The sequence below is a fragment of the Magallana gigas genome, chromosome 2 (genome assembly GCF_963853765.1).
Source record: "Magallana gigas chromosome 2, xbMagGiga1.1, whole genome shotgun sequence".
Taxonomy (NCBI): Eukaryota; Metazoa; Mollusca; class Bivalvia; order Ostreida; family Ostreidae; genus Magallana; species Magallana gigas.
This window is the reverse complement of record NC_088854.1, coordinates 31,516,930-31,532,233: the sequence shown is the minus strand read 5'-3', so window position 1 is coordinate 31,532,233 and position 15,304 is coordinate 31,516,930. Positions and strand designations below refer to the sequence as shown.

The window sequence follows — 15,304 nt, the reverse complement described above, 5'->3', positions numbered from 1 at the left end:
TACGCGTAAAGCGTAGTATACCGTTTACCTGTAATCAGTCGATCACTTTACTTACTGTCACTTATGACTACAATTTCGTTAACTTTCTTACTTTCACTTCAATTTCAGCCCCCCCCCCCCCAATGCTACGTGCCTGGATAAGATATTATTCCAAGTATAAAAATATAAATAATATACAAGTACAAATTACAAACGGGATAAATATCATCACACTTGCATTTAATTTTCTAAGTATTTAAGTTTTACTTGAATATACATTATAGTCACATGCGGACCTTAAAGGTTCTTAAATCTACATAGTAAAATTATCGAAAAAAGCCCCCACCCCGCGGGCTAACATAGATATCCCAGAAATTCTCTCCCCTTCCCTTTTGTGAATGCTGGAAGAAATTTTATAACGCCAGTTGGTATTAAAATGAATCTTTTTTTTATTGTACATGTATATAGCACGCAAACATTTCCAAAAGTTAATAGTTAGAATAACAAAAATTTTAACTTGAAAATATATAAAATACTTATACAATATACGTATACATGTATATATATATAGTTGTATAAAACCAAACGCGTATTTTTATCATTTTATGATTGCTGATTTATACTTTATTCATATTTTTATAAAAAAAAAAAAAAAAAAAAGTCAACGCCATTGCATTGAATGACAAAAAACATATTGTCCAAGTTTGTGCATCACATATATAATTCTCCCACATAACTTTTTTTAATTTGTCGATTTCACAAATGCATGCTCGGTAGTCACGTTTAGAAAACAACTTCTCGGTATTGCTTCCTCTGTACACATATTTATTCTATAATTGGTCCATTTTAGTCTGTCAGCAACAGAAACAAAATCCTGGAATGCAACAGCAACATATCCCGCAACCTATGAGGATGGCAATGATCACTACGGCTATCAGCACTGGCGCCCATCTACAAAGAGAATCAAACGTTACATGTATCATAATCAACTCATAAGTGGCATCGATCTGCCTTATGTAAATATCACTTCATGCTAAAATGGTGCTTTCACATAATATGCTTTCGTATGAAAAATGGTCCGTTTTATTATGTGCAAAATGGTGCTTTATATCATGTGAAGATGCACTTCCGCTTGAAATAGCCACAGGATACAGTCTGATCGAACCCCCTCCCCATCTTCTCCTTACACTCGCCAGTCTGATTAAAACCACCCCTTCTCCTTATACTCGTCAGGGTCAGAACCTATACGAGTATGCACCACTTCTACACGGAAACCCGTCACAAAATAGTCATATCATAAAAACGTCATATTACATCATGAACCAAACAACAAAAGGCAGTACTTCGTGACTTTCATTAAACGTCTTTACTATGCATGCTATGGCAGTCTGACTAAAGCCAGCCCCTACTAATTCACTTCACAACGAAGTGAATTAGTAGGGGCTGGCTTTAGTCAGACTGCATGCTATGGTCGATTTATTAAAACAATCATTCACCAAGAATGTCTTTCGAATGCGACCTTGCAGTCATGTGACCTACAGATTAGAGGATGCAGAAAACCACGAGCTGCAGAAGTCGAGTCGATCCGATCTCTCGGCTCTCATGAAGAAATCGCTGCAGCAGTAAAGAGGGCTGTGCCCGCGCGCCCGGTCCTGACAGCAGTAATGACTGCACCACATTGTCTCATGACGAAATCCGTTTGCGTCATAATGGGCCCTGCAACACTCACCGCCCTCAGCTTTATCTACTACAAAACAAAATTACACAAACAATTTAAATGAACAGAAATTTAATTCAATTTTTTATGTCGAGGTAGAACAGAGTGCATGAACCATATTTTCTGATACTATATGAAATGAGAATTGAATTCAAATTCAATATACAAATATATACAATCATTATTCAGTCTGATGTCCCTTAGTTCCATAAAAATGGAATCTTTGCAAGAAAAAAACGCATGCAATCACATTTTACATATGTTGCAAGACATAATGCATTTTCTTTCTAATATATAACTGATGTATATAATGACGATTGCTTGGTTTTGAATACTCCCATAGGAACGAAATTCAACTGACTCGGATCAGTCAGACATGTTCTGGGTTCGATCCTGAAGGATAGGAATTTTCTGTTATTATATATTTTCTTCAACCAGCTAGGATTCATTCTTGGTGTGTGTGGTAACATAAAATGCCTTTTTGGGGATATTTTTTTTACACTCCTTTTCATCAAAGTTCTTTGCGACATTTTTTGGCGTGTTCGAGATGATTACTTGCACGCCATTAAAAAAATCATTTGTCCGCCGTTATCACACGCTTTCCCCCTGTATTTTTAGTTTGTGTTTAATCTCTCTTCATGCCTGTTATGCTACTGAAGCTAGATATTTTTTCTGCATAGTACAACTGAGTTGAATGAGTCACTCTGTTTGTTTGGGAAATGACATTTTGACATTTTTTTTAATAATAATAAACAAAAACACAACAACAATGATTTCATTGATTTGTAATACCATTATTAATATTCGTACTAAAATTTTCCGTATATCAAGAATCTATAAATATATGTACTAATTAGAGATAATCTAATTACGTATATCTAAAGATAACAATTTATATATCTGTACGAGAATTTATGACTCACCCTTAGTACCGAGTCTGTACACGTTGACGAAGGGAAACATATCAACAGACAGTTAGGAATCGGGGAAACGTAGGAAAACTTATAAAAAAAATATGTACAGCGCTCCTCATGAAGTTAAATCTAATGAAGTTGAACATATTGCTAGATTACTATTTTTTCAAGATTTTCTTATGCGATGGTGTGCCTGGGTCAGTCTTAAAATTACTCTTTGTTTTCAACGACATGAAATCCCTTTTACAGGTAGCTGTATATGACGACAAAAGCTGGTGATGGTTTACAAGTTCAAACATTCTCTATGACACTGTCCTTTCTGACATATTTTATTTTTCAAATCAAATCTGCAACATGACTACTTTTTAAGGAACCTGTGTATTTTATTTAGTGGATTGAAATATAGTGAAACCTTTTCATTATGAAAAACTCTTTTTTTTACCTGAAAAACAAATTATAAAATCTACATACCTGAATAAAGTATAAACACAAGAAATCCAAGTAAAAATACAGAATACACAGACGCAGAAGACATGATATTCTAGCAAAGGTAACAATACACTACTGAATGATTAACATACGTACGCTGTGTTCTCCTTGCTTTCGCCGCGGGATGGGGTGCGGATCAAAACACACTCATACCGTGGCTAGCATGTCCTGACTAATTATTTGTGAAATGAGAAAATCGTCATCAGCATCATTAATTACATTGCTCGCGTTCCCTGTAGATCTGATATCTACCTGTGCGTGTAACGATGAACCATGCAGACCAGGGCAATTTGTATAGGAGGATAAAGTCGGTATGTGTTTACAAGAAAGCGTAAATGCTTCACAAACAAAAGAAACAATAAGCATGTGATTCTGAGAGAGATGGTACAGGAAAAGTTAAAAAAAAAACCAACAGATATCAAAATAATTGAAAAAAAAACCAAACACTTATGTGCATTATAAGACTGCTTTGAGAATTTAAAATTTGTACATTATTTATGTATGTGTACGACCATTAAAAAAAAATCACATCTGTATATTAATTAAAAAAAAAGTCGTTTATTGGGGAGGGGGGAAAGTTGTTGTCCCTCATCATCGATATAATCAACACAGGACTCTTTCAACTTCTTTCATTTTGATACTTCGCTCATAAGAGAGAGAGAGAGAGAGAGAGAGAGAGAGAGAGAGAGAGAGAGAGAGAGAGAGAGAATTGAGAGTAATGTTATATATTTTTAATTAGTTGGTTCCGCATTCTTTTGTACACGTGTACATTGAAATTAAAGTTTGCCATTTTGTAAAACTCCCTTTAGATTGTTACAACGGTTAATGGAAGTATTTTATTTCTATAACTTACTAATTTCCTCAATATACTGGTACATAGAAAAAAAGAAGAAAATGATCAAAATCTTCCCTGTTATACTATATATGCAAAATCTATGAAAGGATGTAGTTCTAGTATATGACAATGATGTATACTTGTCTGTAATGCAAGAAAACACCACCCTCGATCCTACACACCTCAACAAAACCACTTGCACTGAACATATTGTGTATAGGTAAATCAACACATACATAAATCATCGATGGATCTGTAAAGTTCTTCACATTATACACTAATTAACAGCAAACTTTAAAATTTCTTTGTTGAAACCAAATAAAAATTTCCAGTTTTTCCGAGACCAACCCCCACCCCCTCCTATAAAAAATCCTATACAAGAGGCCCATGGGCCACATCGCTCACCTGAGGAACAATGGGTATGATAAAATCAGCTTAATGAAGTCATAATACAAACAATCTGGACAATGTACAATAATACATGTAGATCCTGTAAAAATAAAATCCATTTTCCCCCCTGGATATTCTTATGTTTATAATCATTAGTCCCTTTTCTAACAGGATGATTTTATAGTCATATCACATGTTGAGTATTGCAGTCCTCAAAAAGATCCTTTACAATTGTTTATATATGGGATATTAAGCTACATCAAACTCTGAACCTTCTTGTGAGGCCGAAGAATTGTCCTGGAGCCAAAGTCTTAACAATTATAAAGAATCATCTGGCTGATTAGTTTCTGAGAAGAAGATTTTAAAAGATTTACTCTATATATTCCTTTGTAAAACTTTAACACCCCCCCCCCCCAATGTGGCCTCACCCTACTCCAAGGGATCATGTTTTCACAACTTTGAATCCACACTACCTGAGGATACTTCAACACAAGTTTCAGCTTTCCTGGCTGTTTAGTTTCTGAGAAGAAGATTTTTAAAGATTTACTCTATATATTCCTATGTACAACTTCGACCCCCCATTGTGCCTCACCCTACCCCCAGGGATCATGAATTTCACAACTTTGAATCTACACTGCCTGAGGATGCTTCCACACGAGTTTCAGCTTTCCTGGCTGATTAGTTTCTGAGAAGAAGATTTTCAAAGATTTACTCTATATATTCCTATGTAAAACTTCGACCCCCCCCCCCATTGTGGCCCCACCCTACCCCTGGGGGTCATGATTTTCACAACTTTGAATCTACACTGCCTGAGGTTGCTTCCACACAAGTTTCAGCTTTCCTGGCTGATTAGTTTCTGAGAAGAAGAATTTTAAAGATTTACTCTATATATTCCTATGTAAAACTTCGACCCTCCATTGTGCCCCACCCTACCCCCAGGGATCATGATTTTCACAACTTTGAATCTGCACTACCTGAGGATGCTTCCACATAAGTTTCAGCTTTCCTGGCTGATTAGTTTCTGAGAAGAAGATTTTTAAAGATTTGCTCTATATATTCCTATGTAAAACTAAGACCACCCCATTGTGGCCCCACCCTACCCCCGGGGGTCATGATTTTCACAACTTTGAATCTACACTACCTGAGGATACTTCCACACAAGTTTCAGCTTTCCTGACTGATTAGTTTTTGAGAAGAGGATTTTCAAAGATTTACTCTATATATTCCTTTGTAAAACTTTAACACCCCCCCCCCCAATGTGGCCTCACCCTACCCCTGGGGGTCATGATTTTCACAACTTTGAATCTACACTACCTGAGGATGCTTCCACACAAGTTTCAGCTTTCCTGGCTGTTTAGTTTCTGAGAAGAAGATTTTTAAAGATTTACTCTATATATTCCTATGTACAACTTCGACCCCCCATTGTGCCCCACCCTACCCCCAGGGATCATGAATTTCACGACTTTGAATCTACACTGCCTGAGGATGCTTCCACACGAGTTTCAGCTTTCCTGGCTGATTAGTTTCTGAGAAGAAGATTTTCAAAGATTTACTCTATATATTCCTATGTAAAACTTCGACCCCCCATTGTGCCCCACCCTACCCCTGGGGGTCATGAGTTTCACGACTTTGAATCTACACTACCTGAGGATGCTTCCACACGAGTTTCAGCTTTCCTGGCTGATTAGTTTCTGAGAAGAAGATTTTTAAAGATTTACTCTATATATTCCTATGTAAAACTTCGACCCCCCATTGTGGCCCCACCCTACCCCCGGGGGTCATGAATTTCACAACTTTGAATCTACACTACCTGAGGATGCTTCCACACAAGTTTCAGCTTTCCTGGCTTTCTGGTTCTTGAGAAAAAGATTTTTGAAAATTTCTCGAAATTTTTCATTAATTTCTAATTATCTCCCCTTGAAAACTAGTGTGGCCCTTAATTTTCACAACTTTGAATCCCCTTTGCCTAAGGATGATGTGTGCCAAGTTTGGTTGAAATTGGCCCAGTAGTTCTTGAGAAGATGTTGAAAATGTGAAAAGTTTACGGACAGACAGACAGACGGACAGACAGACAGACGGACGACAGACAAAATGTGATCAGAATAGCTCACTTGAGCTTTCAGCTCAGGTGAGCTAAAAAGGACTATATATATGATAATAGTCAAATTTGGTACCCATGATTCAGCATTTTTCAAAATTCTTTTGTTAATTCTTGGAATAGTTGGTATATAAAAGGTATTTTTCATCTATTTATCACATTCTATTTCAAACAAAAAACTGAACTTTAATCATTTTATAACGATTGATAAACAAGTTCTACAACTTAAATTAATATCTCTCGTCGGCACGGATGTTAGCGCGAAGTGGTCATTGGTGTGGGAAGAAGCCGAAGTACCCTGAGAGAACCCACGTGTCCAAGCGGGCGATCTCCATACCCTATCACATACAACCACTGTCGATCACGGGGATCGAACACGGGTCGCAGCGGTGAGAAGCGAGTGCGTTGTCCACTACGCTACTTGGTTAGGGGAGCCGAGGGGGGTCTCAGAAAAATTGGAAAATTTTATTTGGTTTCAGCAAAGAAATTTTAAAGTTTGCTGTTAATTAATGTATAATGTGAAGAACTTTACAGATCCGTCAAATAATTTCAATCGCTGGCAGTACATGTATAAGACATCAGAAGTGACACTATCTTTAGAATTCAAATAAAATTAGTCAAATACGTGCATTTTTCTTATTTTTCTCATTGTGAAATATAGATCGTAGCTTCAAACAAGCAAAATCTTCCTTTAAGTTACCTGTAATAGTCTTGGATGGATAAAAAATATTTTGTTAATTCAAGCTTGTGTTCAATGTTTTCGGCCAGAAAAACTTCCTTAAAATAAGCTGCATTAAGCAAAACGGTGTGTTCCCGTTCCCGTTGGGAACAAACCAGCAAAACATGCAAAAATGGCTAGAAATGGTGGATTTAATGGTGTCATACATTTTGAAACTCGGGGCACTTGGATCAAAAAGAAAATTATATTAAAACTTCACATGTACAAAGAAAATTTAGTAGTGAGTCAAAATATGATGCTTATTTAGGTGCCCCTATTAGTCTCATATCACACATAGTTCTATCTATGGGCTTATATTAGCCTATCATAAAATCTAATTAAAAATTTGATTGGATATTATATCTCAAATGATATACTTTATATCGATATTAACAAGTAAAAGAAACTGGTTTCCATTATAAACTTTTATTTTTGTTTAAATGCATATCATGTACATAATAATAAAATTTCAATCTTTAATGAAATTGAAAAAAAATAAGAGATATACAAAATGTTATGTGCACCCTACATGTACATATGAATCTTTTGACAATTCAGTCTTTTAAGGTACCTCACTACACCTTGAAATAGTTTCTCAAATCAGCAGAAATTTACTTGATTATGATAGAAAGAATGATGGATAAGAATTATATATATCAAAGAGGCGAGAAAATGTACAATTTTAGATAAGAAATGATATTTTCAAAAATGTCATTCAGTAAACATGAGCAAAAGCCCCAGGTGGATTCGAACTCATTACCTGCGGTTCACAAGCCTGATACTTTAACCACTGAGCTATGGCGATATACATCTGAATCGATTGATACAAACAGTTTAACAAAACATTTAAATCGCCATCTTGTGACGTAGTGTCTTAAAAAGTATAAGTCTCGGTGTAGTGAAGTACCTTAAATCTTTTAATTGTGACTCGCATTGATATATTTTTTGTTCATTTGTTCAAATAAATTGCATTAATATCATAAAACAGCATGTTCTTAATATCCTCAAATCAAAATTTGACTTTTACACATCAGAACACACTGCATTGTTTGATACCCCTACAAAGACATACTGATTCCAGTATATCAAGTTTTTTAATAATTCTTTTTAAAATAAACAAAAAATCACGGTACCAGATAATATACTCTGTATCATTTTAATATGTCTAACTGATAAACATTATTTTTTTGTCAAATCCAAATTGGTGTCTATTGTTCTATTTGGAAGCCAATGAACTGTTTCTTCTAATTTCTTTCCCTGTCCCCCTTGTCTTTCAATGTCATTCTAAGCTGGTTCACATGCACTAGGACATTGTACCGAACACGGGGTTGTGACGACAAATGCTAGGTCCATGCTCGTCGTAGTCCGCCTTCGTGTGACACACTTGATAAAATTCAGGCTGTAAAAAAAGCAGTGTCTACATTACATAATAACAATGACTATACACAAGTAATCATAAAGACATAGAGTTTTTGTGGCAAAAAGAAATGAATACATTTATATCTATACCAAAAATAGGATGTGTGGACAGTATTTTCACCCTTATATCTGCTTATTTCTTTTATTGGTGTTAAATTACGGTAATATGAATGTGTTTTGATCAAACAAAATAAGGAAGGAAAACACCTAATTTCCAGGTTTTAAAATGCATGTTAAATGCACTTCAAAACACTGATTGACAGTGTTTATAAATAAAACTTGAAATGAATACATCCATTGCATATAAGAACAATCACATGCACAAGTAAAACCATAGTTAGACATTTATAAAAACAAAGCATTATTTCATGACAAAAAGGAAAATCTCAATATGACAAGAGCGAGTTGGGATTTTCTTGTTGTACTTTACTTCCCTCACTTTGAAATTACCTGTTGTTGTACTACTTTACTTCCCTTATTTTGAAATTACTGGTAAGAATTACCGGTAAGTATTAGACTAGTTAACTTTTCGCATTTGAAGCAAAAACACTTACAGTAGATGCCAGCATACTGCCTCCAAACCACACGGCGTATCTTTGCATATGATGAGTGATCACCTGGACATCGATTGGTTTTGGCTGTGAACAGATATAAAAAGTCAATCACTTACTGATACATTCTTTCAATAGTTATACTAGGTAAGAGTGCTTTTTATGCTGTTTTTTAAAAAGAGGACCTTCTTGAAATCCTACATTTCTTACTTTATGAAGTGTGTTCTAGAAACTATATATGATTCCAAATTTCAATCAGATTTGATAGACTAATTCTCATTTACAAAATACAAAAGCACAGTCAATTGAAATGAAAACTACGAATTCTACATATATATCTTACCTTGATTCTTCCCTGACTTAGTTCTTCGCTCATTCTTAATCTTGCATCAACGACCTTTTTCACATCACGCTGAATTTTCCTGCCAAAGTCCTTAAACATGGTCGACCCTCCAGACAACACAATGTTCTACAAACATAGGATAAAAATCAAACCGTGTCATACTGTAACATCTCTCCAACTGTTTTACTCTAATACATGTATATTGAAGTGTTTCCACTTAAAACAGTCACAAATCACATCAATACATACTAATACACTTGACAGTTTCTGCACAGCCTTTTTTTTCTCTCCATTTTTTTCATTTTATGGAGAAGGCTTACATAGGCATTGCCTGCTCCCTAATCCATTTATGTAAATGTATATTTGCATAATAAAATATGTTCAAATCAAATCAATTTTTTGCATTTTCAGTTTTGATTCAAATGTACCTTATACAGTCCTCTTCGGGTGTCTATGGGACAATGCTGTATAACTGTATCCACCACTTCTGAGATAGGGGTGATAAAATCTGGATTGCAAAACTACAACAACAAAAGTGGAAAAAATTAATACAAACTTTAATTTTTTTTTCTTTTTAAACTGATATTTATTAAAAACTGATATTGAACATATATTTCAAAGAGGAAAAAAATCAAAAGCTTTTTTGTTGACTTGTTACAAATAAACAGGTTTACAATTGGACAAATATAAACAGATCATACCTCAGGATGGAAGAAAATTTCTGGACCTAAAAAGCGTTCATATCCCACATCAACGGAGAATGGCTGCTTTGAGATGTAGTTGATACTCTCATATTTCTTCATCCACTTGCTAGGGTCTTGATCGTACTTGGCAAATTCTTTCGCAATATCAGGACATACATAAGAATACTTTTCCTACAATCAAACAAGGAAACAAATTTTTAAAAATCACAAAATATCAAATTTTCAACTAAATCATTGACCTTAAAGTGCATGGAAAAGGAATTCATGTACATTTACTTTTTAAGCAACAAGTACAGTAAAACTCGTTTAGTACAAACACGGATATAGGGAATTCTCAGTTACAGCGAAGATTTTTTGAGTCCCTGGTAAAATTTTTTAACAAATCTTTGCAAAATTTTACGGTTAACACGGATCACCGGTACTACGCATCAGCCACGAAGGTGTACAATAGGGTGTAATGAAATCGAGGGTTTATATACCTAATTGGCATGCCTATTTATGAGTTGTGTTCTACCTAATTGGCGTGCCTATTTATGAGTTGTGTTCAGCTTTAAGTATGGTCATGTTTATAGGAAAATTTTGTTAACTTGACACTAATCATAATTTATAATTAAAATGGCTGAATCTTCATGTTTAAACTGGAAATATAAAATAGGCTCAAGAAAAGCACTTTTCATCTTTGCATTGTTAAAAAAAACCACCTTCATGTACAAAACTGACCATTGATATCACTACATATAAATTTCTAGTAACAAACCTTGATGGCTTTGGCGGTTTCTAGGGATTGTTCAGGGGGAATCCCCACCTCCCTCTCTCTCAGCAGTTGTTGAATGAAATAGGTGATGTCACGGCCAGCGATGGGGATGTGCTTGATGCAGCTTCCTATTACATAGCCCTCAGCCTGTTCAAATGAAAAAAAGATGAAAAATTCATTACAGTGTACTAATTTATTGATGGGTTCTTCATCAAAATTAGAGAGCAAGAGAAATAAATATAATTTTCATTCAACAGTATAAGTAATTTAAGTAATCGTTCCTCAATCTATATTAAATTCATACACTTTTACCTATAAAAATTGGTGAATTTAACAAATCCTTGCAACTTTTTATGGCTATAACAAACTTCGTTATAATGAATTTACAGATATAGTGAACTGATTTTGAGTGCATTAGAGGTGCAAAATAATTAACTTTACACCTTTTACCGCAAAATTTATTCATAATTTTAAAACTAAAGGAATACCATTTGACACAATTGTTTCTAAAAATTTATTTCCACATAAATTCTTCAATTTTTCATGCAACTATTTTATATTTCCAGAGAAGGTTTTTTATTTTATGTCTTAATAATCTAAAATTGGTAGTAATGTGGAAAAACATGTATAAAGTGAATTCACAATACTGATTATTATGAATTTGTTTCACAAATACATATAACTATTACGGATATAGCAAAGTACAAGTATATGCACTGATCTTTAGGACTTCTTATTGACCAAGTTTTACTATGCATTGATCAGAAACAGAAAAGGCAAAAGGAATACATGTAATATAATTCCTAATAAACCTTGTCTCTATCAAATATAACACTGATTAACTGTGTTTTGTACAATAATCAGAATCAAGAAATGAGAATGGAAAACTATCATCCCTATTAAACCTCTTCTGTATCAGATATAACATTGGTTTACCATGTTTCTGTGATTGTCTATCAATAGAAAAACATTAGTTACACTGAACTTACAACAGGAATGACGTGAGTGACCCCGTCGCCGGAGTCGATGACGGTTCCTGTGAGGGTCCTCTCTCCAACCTGACGTGACGTCCACGACGCAGCCAGGGCAAGCACGGCCTGAACAGCGATATACAGACCAGGGACGTTGAATGATTCGAACATGATTTCTGCTGTGTATTCACGGTTCTCTGGTGTATTCAAAGGAGGTTCAGTCTGTGAGAAAAAAAAAATAATAACTGAAAACTTGTTAACTTACATAAGTTAATACTTGCATATAAGGTTATAAGGTTACATGTATTCTTCAGCTTGATAGTATAGCTATGAGTAGCGACTGTGTTCACATTTTATTTATGCATTATTGTCTGATAGATTTTATGAAGGCAAATGTAATCTGACCTGTCAGTAAATGGAAAAAGAATTGGTTCACTGATTTTGCATAATATTATCTTGGCTGACTATGCCTCACAGGTATTTCATGTGAAAAATACATCTACATGAATATCATGTAATATACATTTCACAAGATACTTTGTAAATTTTTTCACCTGATATCCTTCTGTGCTAAATTTCACTACTTTTTTTCATATGCACTTCACATGAAATTCATTTATATGTGAATTTCAAGTGAAATTCATGCAAGGCAAAAATTCCTATGAACATGGATTGGATATGGATGCAAATTATGCCACCAACAAGCACTTAGCACCTTGCTTTACAATTATGAAAAAGAGAAAAAAAAACCCATAAACTTTCACATACATTTCGTTTAGGAAAAAGAACCCATTTTAAGATGTACCCTAGAGCAGGTTATTTTTGCAGGTCGCTATTTTTTGTATATCCTGACCAAATCACCAATATTCGGAATATGCATTTTCTTTGAAATAGCTGGGAGGCAATGATTTAAAATGTTAAGATTGACATTTCATTTGTTTCTGCAAAAAACAAAAACCACCCCAACAATATATAAGACTTGTTTTTTTTTTATTATTATTCAATCATTCAAGATATGGACACAATTCAAACTTCCTGAATCTTAAGACATAAATTTCATATCCATTTCCCTGTTCACAACTAATGGCTACCAGCCTTTATGCTAAGTACTTTAGAATGAACTTTCTCCCTTAAGATGTTTTCAGATTACAATTTTCATTTTTACTTATATCATTTCTCTTATCATCAAGAAGATGGAGTAGTGAGCTCACTTTAAGTTCACTTGTTTCCCTAATATCTCTCACTTACCAATAAGAAGTAATGATCTTCAGGTTCTGATCGCAGATATTTAAATATGGCCTGTTCTAGGAATCGCTCCATTAAATCCCAGTCCTCAACAATACCATGTCTTATAGGCCACTGAAAGAATAAAATTTACAATAAGTAACAGTCATACCTTACATATATTAACTAACTTATGGGCAACTTTCTCTCCAATTCTCAAATACTGATCTATGTATAAATTAAATTTTGAACATAACCTTTAAAATCAATGTATTACAGTATAAAAAATATCATAACTTAAGCAATTCAGTAATAAGTGAAGAATCTGTGATTTAAAAACTGGTTTCTCAATTAAACAGTGTAAATTAATGTAAAGTTTCTGCATATACATCTGATAACAGACACCTGAAAAATGTCATACTAAATGCATTCTTTTGATAGCTCTCCAACATATTTAATAAATATATAAAGCATAAAAAACTTAAGGATTCCAAAGGATGTGAAAGTTGTTGATTTTTGTATATTTTATATTGTGTCATTTACAAAATTCCCTTGTTTGGTTTCCATTAACTTTTTTATGGGCATAGCATGAACCTGAAGTACTTGTCTTCATTTAGAAAATTTATGAATTTATCATGAAAATTCAGTTTTCAAATGAACATACACTACATTTTCTCATCATATTTAAATAAAAAGATGTGAATACAAGCTGGGAAGAGAATCTCAAATAAATATAGAATCAGGAAAAGTTTTTTAAATTGATTTTAACATACATCTATCTCTGAATCTTGATAGTGTTATTTACAAATTCGCAGACAAAAATAGCCACTTCAGTCAGTATTTGACTTCGTAAAATTTCCAAATACCACCCTTACCTTAACAGAATAGCCTGTTGCATTGACAGCTTCATCCCCAATATAAAAGTCTAAATCTTCCACTCCTTTGGCCTGTCGGCTGCCGATTGAAGCACTTTCTTTCACAGCAATGGCTGATGGAATGATGAACTGTGGTTCAGTGTTACCAGCATATCCCATTTTAGTATACCTGCAGGAATTGTAAATGAAAATTGAAGGAAATGAAATTTATTAAGATATTTGGTTTGGGTTGTGGTGAAGAGGAAAACAATCCCTGAACAATCAAGTATGTAAACTATAGTTTCAGAAACCACACACATAAATAAAACCCACTTAGATACCGCAAACATTGTGATAACATTGTACAAACTTCATGCATATGTGCATGTGTGTTATCTATCTTTCAGAAATTTGCTTCCTACTTTTATGATCAATGTACCGGCACAAATTTGCACAAATTCACTGAATATCAAAATAAGTCAAACTGAAGCATAATAAAAACCAAAAAAACTGAATAAATCACAAAAGTACTGACAATGACACATATGTATAACTTTTCTTTCAAAAATAAAGAGTTTAAAATGGCTGTTCATCGTAATCCTAGCATCAGGAAACATATGCACAAAGCAATAAAAATAGTACACGCCCTGCTTACATACCCTGTCCCACAGTCAATGATTACAGCGGGTGTCCCTGTGGGGGAACCCTTGAACCCTGCCGACAACGACATGATCACAGAAATGAATTTCACTCCCAAAAACTGTCCCCTATCAAACAGCCCAGGGACCTCCCAAAACTATACACTAAGTCTAAGAGCAGGAAGTATGCGGATGTGAAACATCGAGCCAAGTTTCCTGTTGGATTATACATCATGATCACGTGTTCATTAGACAGAGCCTCGATCTATTTAACAGGAAGAATTTAAGATGTGTCTATTTTAAACGTATTGTGCGAAAATTTGTGAGCAGATAAAAGTAAAAAAATCCGCCCACCCTGGTACCTTACTGTTGAGGTGTGCATTTGTTGTTTGTTATTGAGTGGAAAGCAAATAAATCTGATAGCATACCCAGTTCCATTGTCAATGACAACTGCTGGCAGACGACCTGCCATTATTTCTTTTGTTTTAAGATAGAGTATAATACGTTAAAAAAGATTTTTAGGAAATACGGAAGTGACTCAACCGGCTATGGTCATGGCCGTCCATTCAAAGTGACGAAAACGCTTAACACAAATTCAAAACATGTTGTCAAGCGTCCCAGTGATTTTTACTCCTGTGCAGGTCGAGCCCGATACATTTGCAGACAGATTGCACATTTGCATGTCGGTCAGATGTTACGACTACGT

At 34.5% G+C, this 15,304-nt stretch overlaps 1 protein-coding gene and 1 long non-coding RNA gene across 3 annotated transcripts; both read right to left on the bottom strand.

Annotated features, from left to right (window-relative positions):
- Positions 1 to 627: 627 nt before the first annotated feature.
- On the bottom strand, positions 628 to 3,235 carry LOC105317889 (uncharacterized). Its single transcript, XR_010710238.1, has 3 exons — positions 3,082 to 3,235; positions 1,519 to 1,726; positions 628 to 930 (listed from the first exon to the last, which is right to left on the bottom strand). It is a non-coding gene; the product is annotated as an uncharacterized lncRNA (long non-coding RNA).
- A 5,182-nt stretch (positions 3,236 to 8,417) lies between these two features.
- LOC105317888 (actin-related protein 3) lies at positions 8,418 to 15,183 on the bottom strand. 2 transcript variants are annotated; one of them, XM_011414689.4, is made up of 10 exons: positions 15,027 to 15,183; positions 13,982 to 14,150; positions 13,131 to 13,241; positions 11,901 to 12,104; positions 10,915 to 11,058; positions 10,155 to 10,328; positions 9,882 to 9,974; positions 9,454 to 9,579; positions 9,114 to 9,197; positions 8,418 to 8,539 (listed from the first exon to the last, which is right to left on the bottom strand). In XM_011414689.4, the coding sequence occupies exons 1-10, from the start codon at positions 15,068 to 15,070 to the stop codon at positions 8,444 to 8,446; spliced, it is 1,245 nt and encodes a 414-aa protein (XP_011412991.2). In that variant the 5' UTR covers positions 15,071 to 15,183; the 3' UTR covers positions 8,418 to 8,443. The 2 variants fall into 2 exon arrangements, with proteins under 2 accessions (XP_011412991.2, XP_011412990.2); XM_011414688.4 differs by lacking the exon at positions 15,027 to 15,183 and adding an exon at positions 14,620 to 14,851.
- Positions 15,184 to 15,304: the final 121 nt, after the last annotated feature.

What these genes read in the sequence shown, in the direction of transcription:
- LOC105317888 (XM_011414688.4), bottom strand. Translation starts at nt 14,690, where the DNA reads ATGTCGTTGTCGGCAGGGTTCAAGGGTTCCCCCACAGGGACACCCGCT. An exon ending in ATCATTGACTGTGGGACAGG is followed by an intron (nt 14,151 to 14,619) that starts GTATGTAAGCAG and finishes CAATTCCTGCAG; the next exon opens with GTATACTAAAATGGGATATG. An exon ending in AAATTTTCTTCCATCCTGAG is followed by an intron (nt 9,975 to 10,154) that starts GTATGATCTGTT and finishes TTGTTGTTGTAG; the next exon opens with TTTTGCAATCCAGATTTTAT.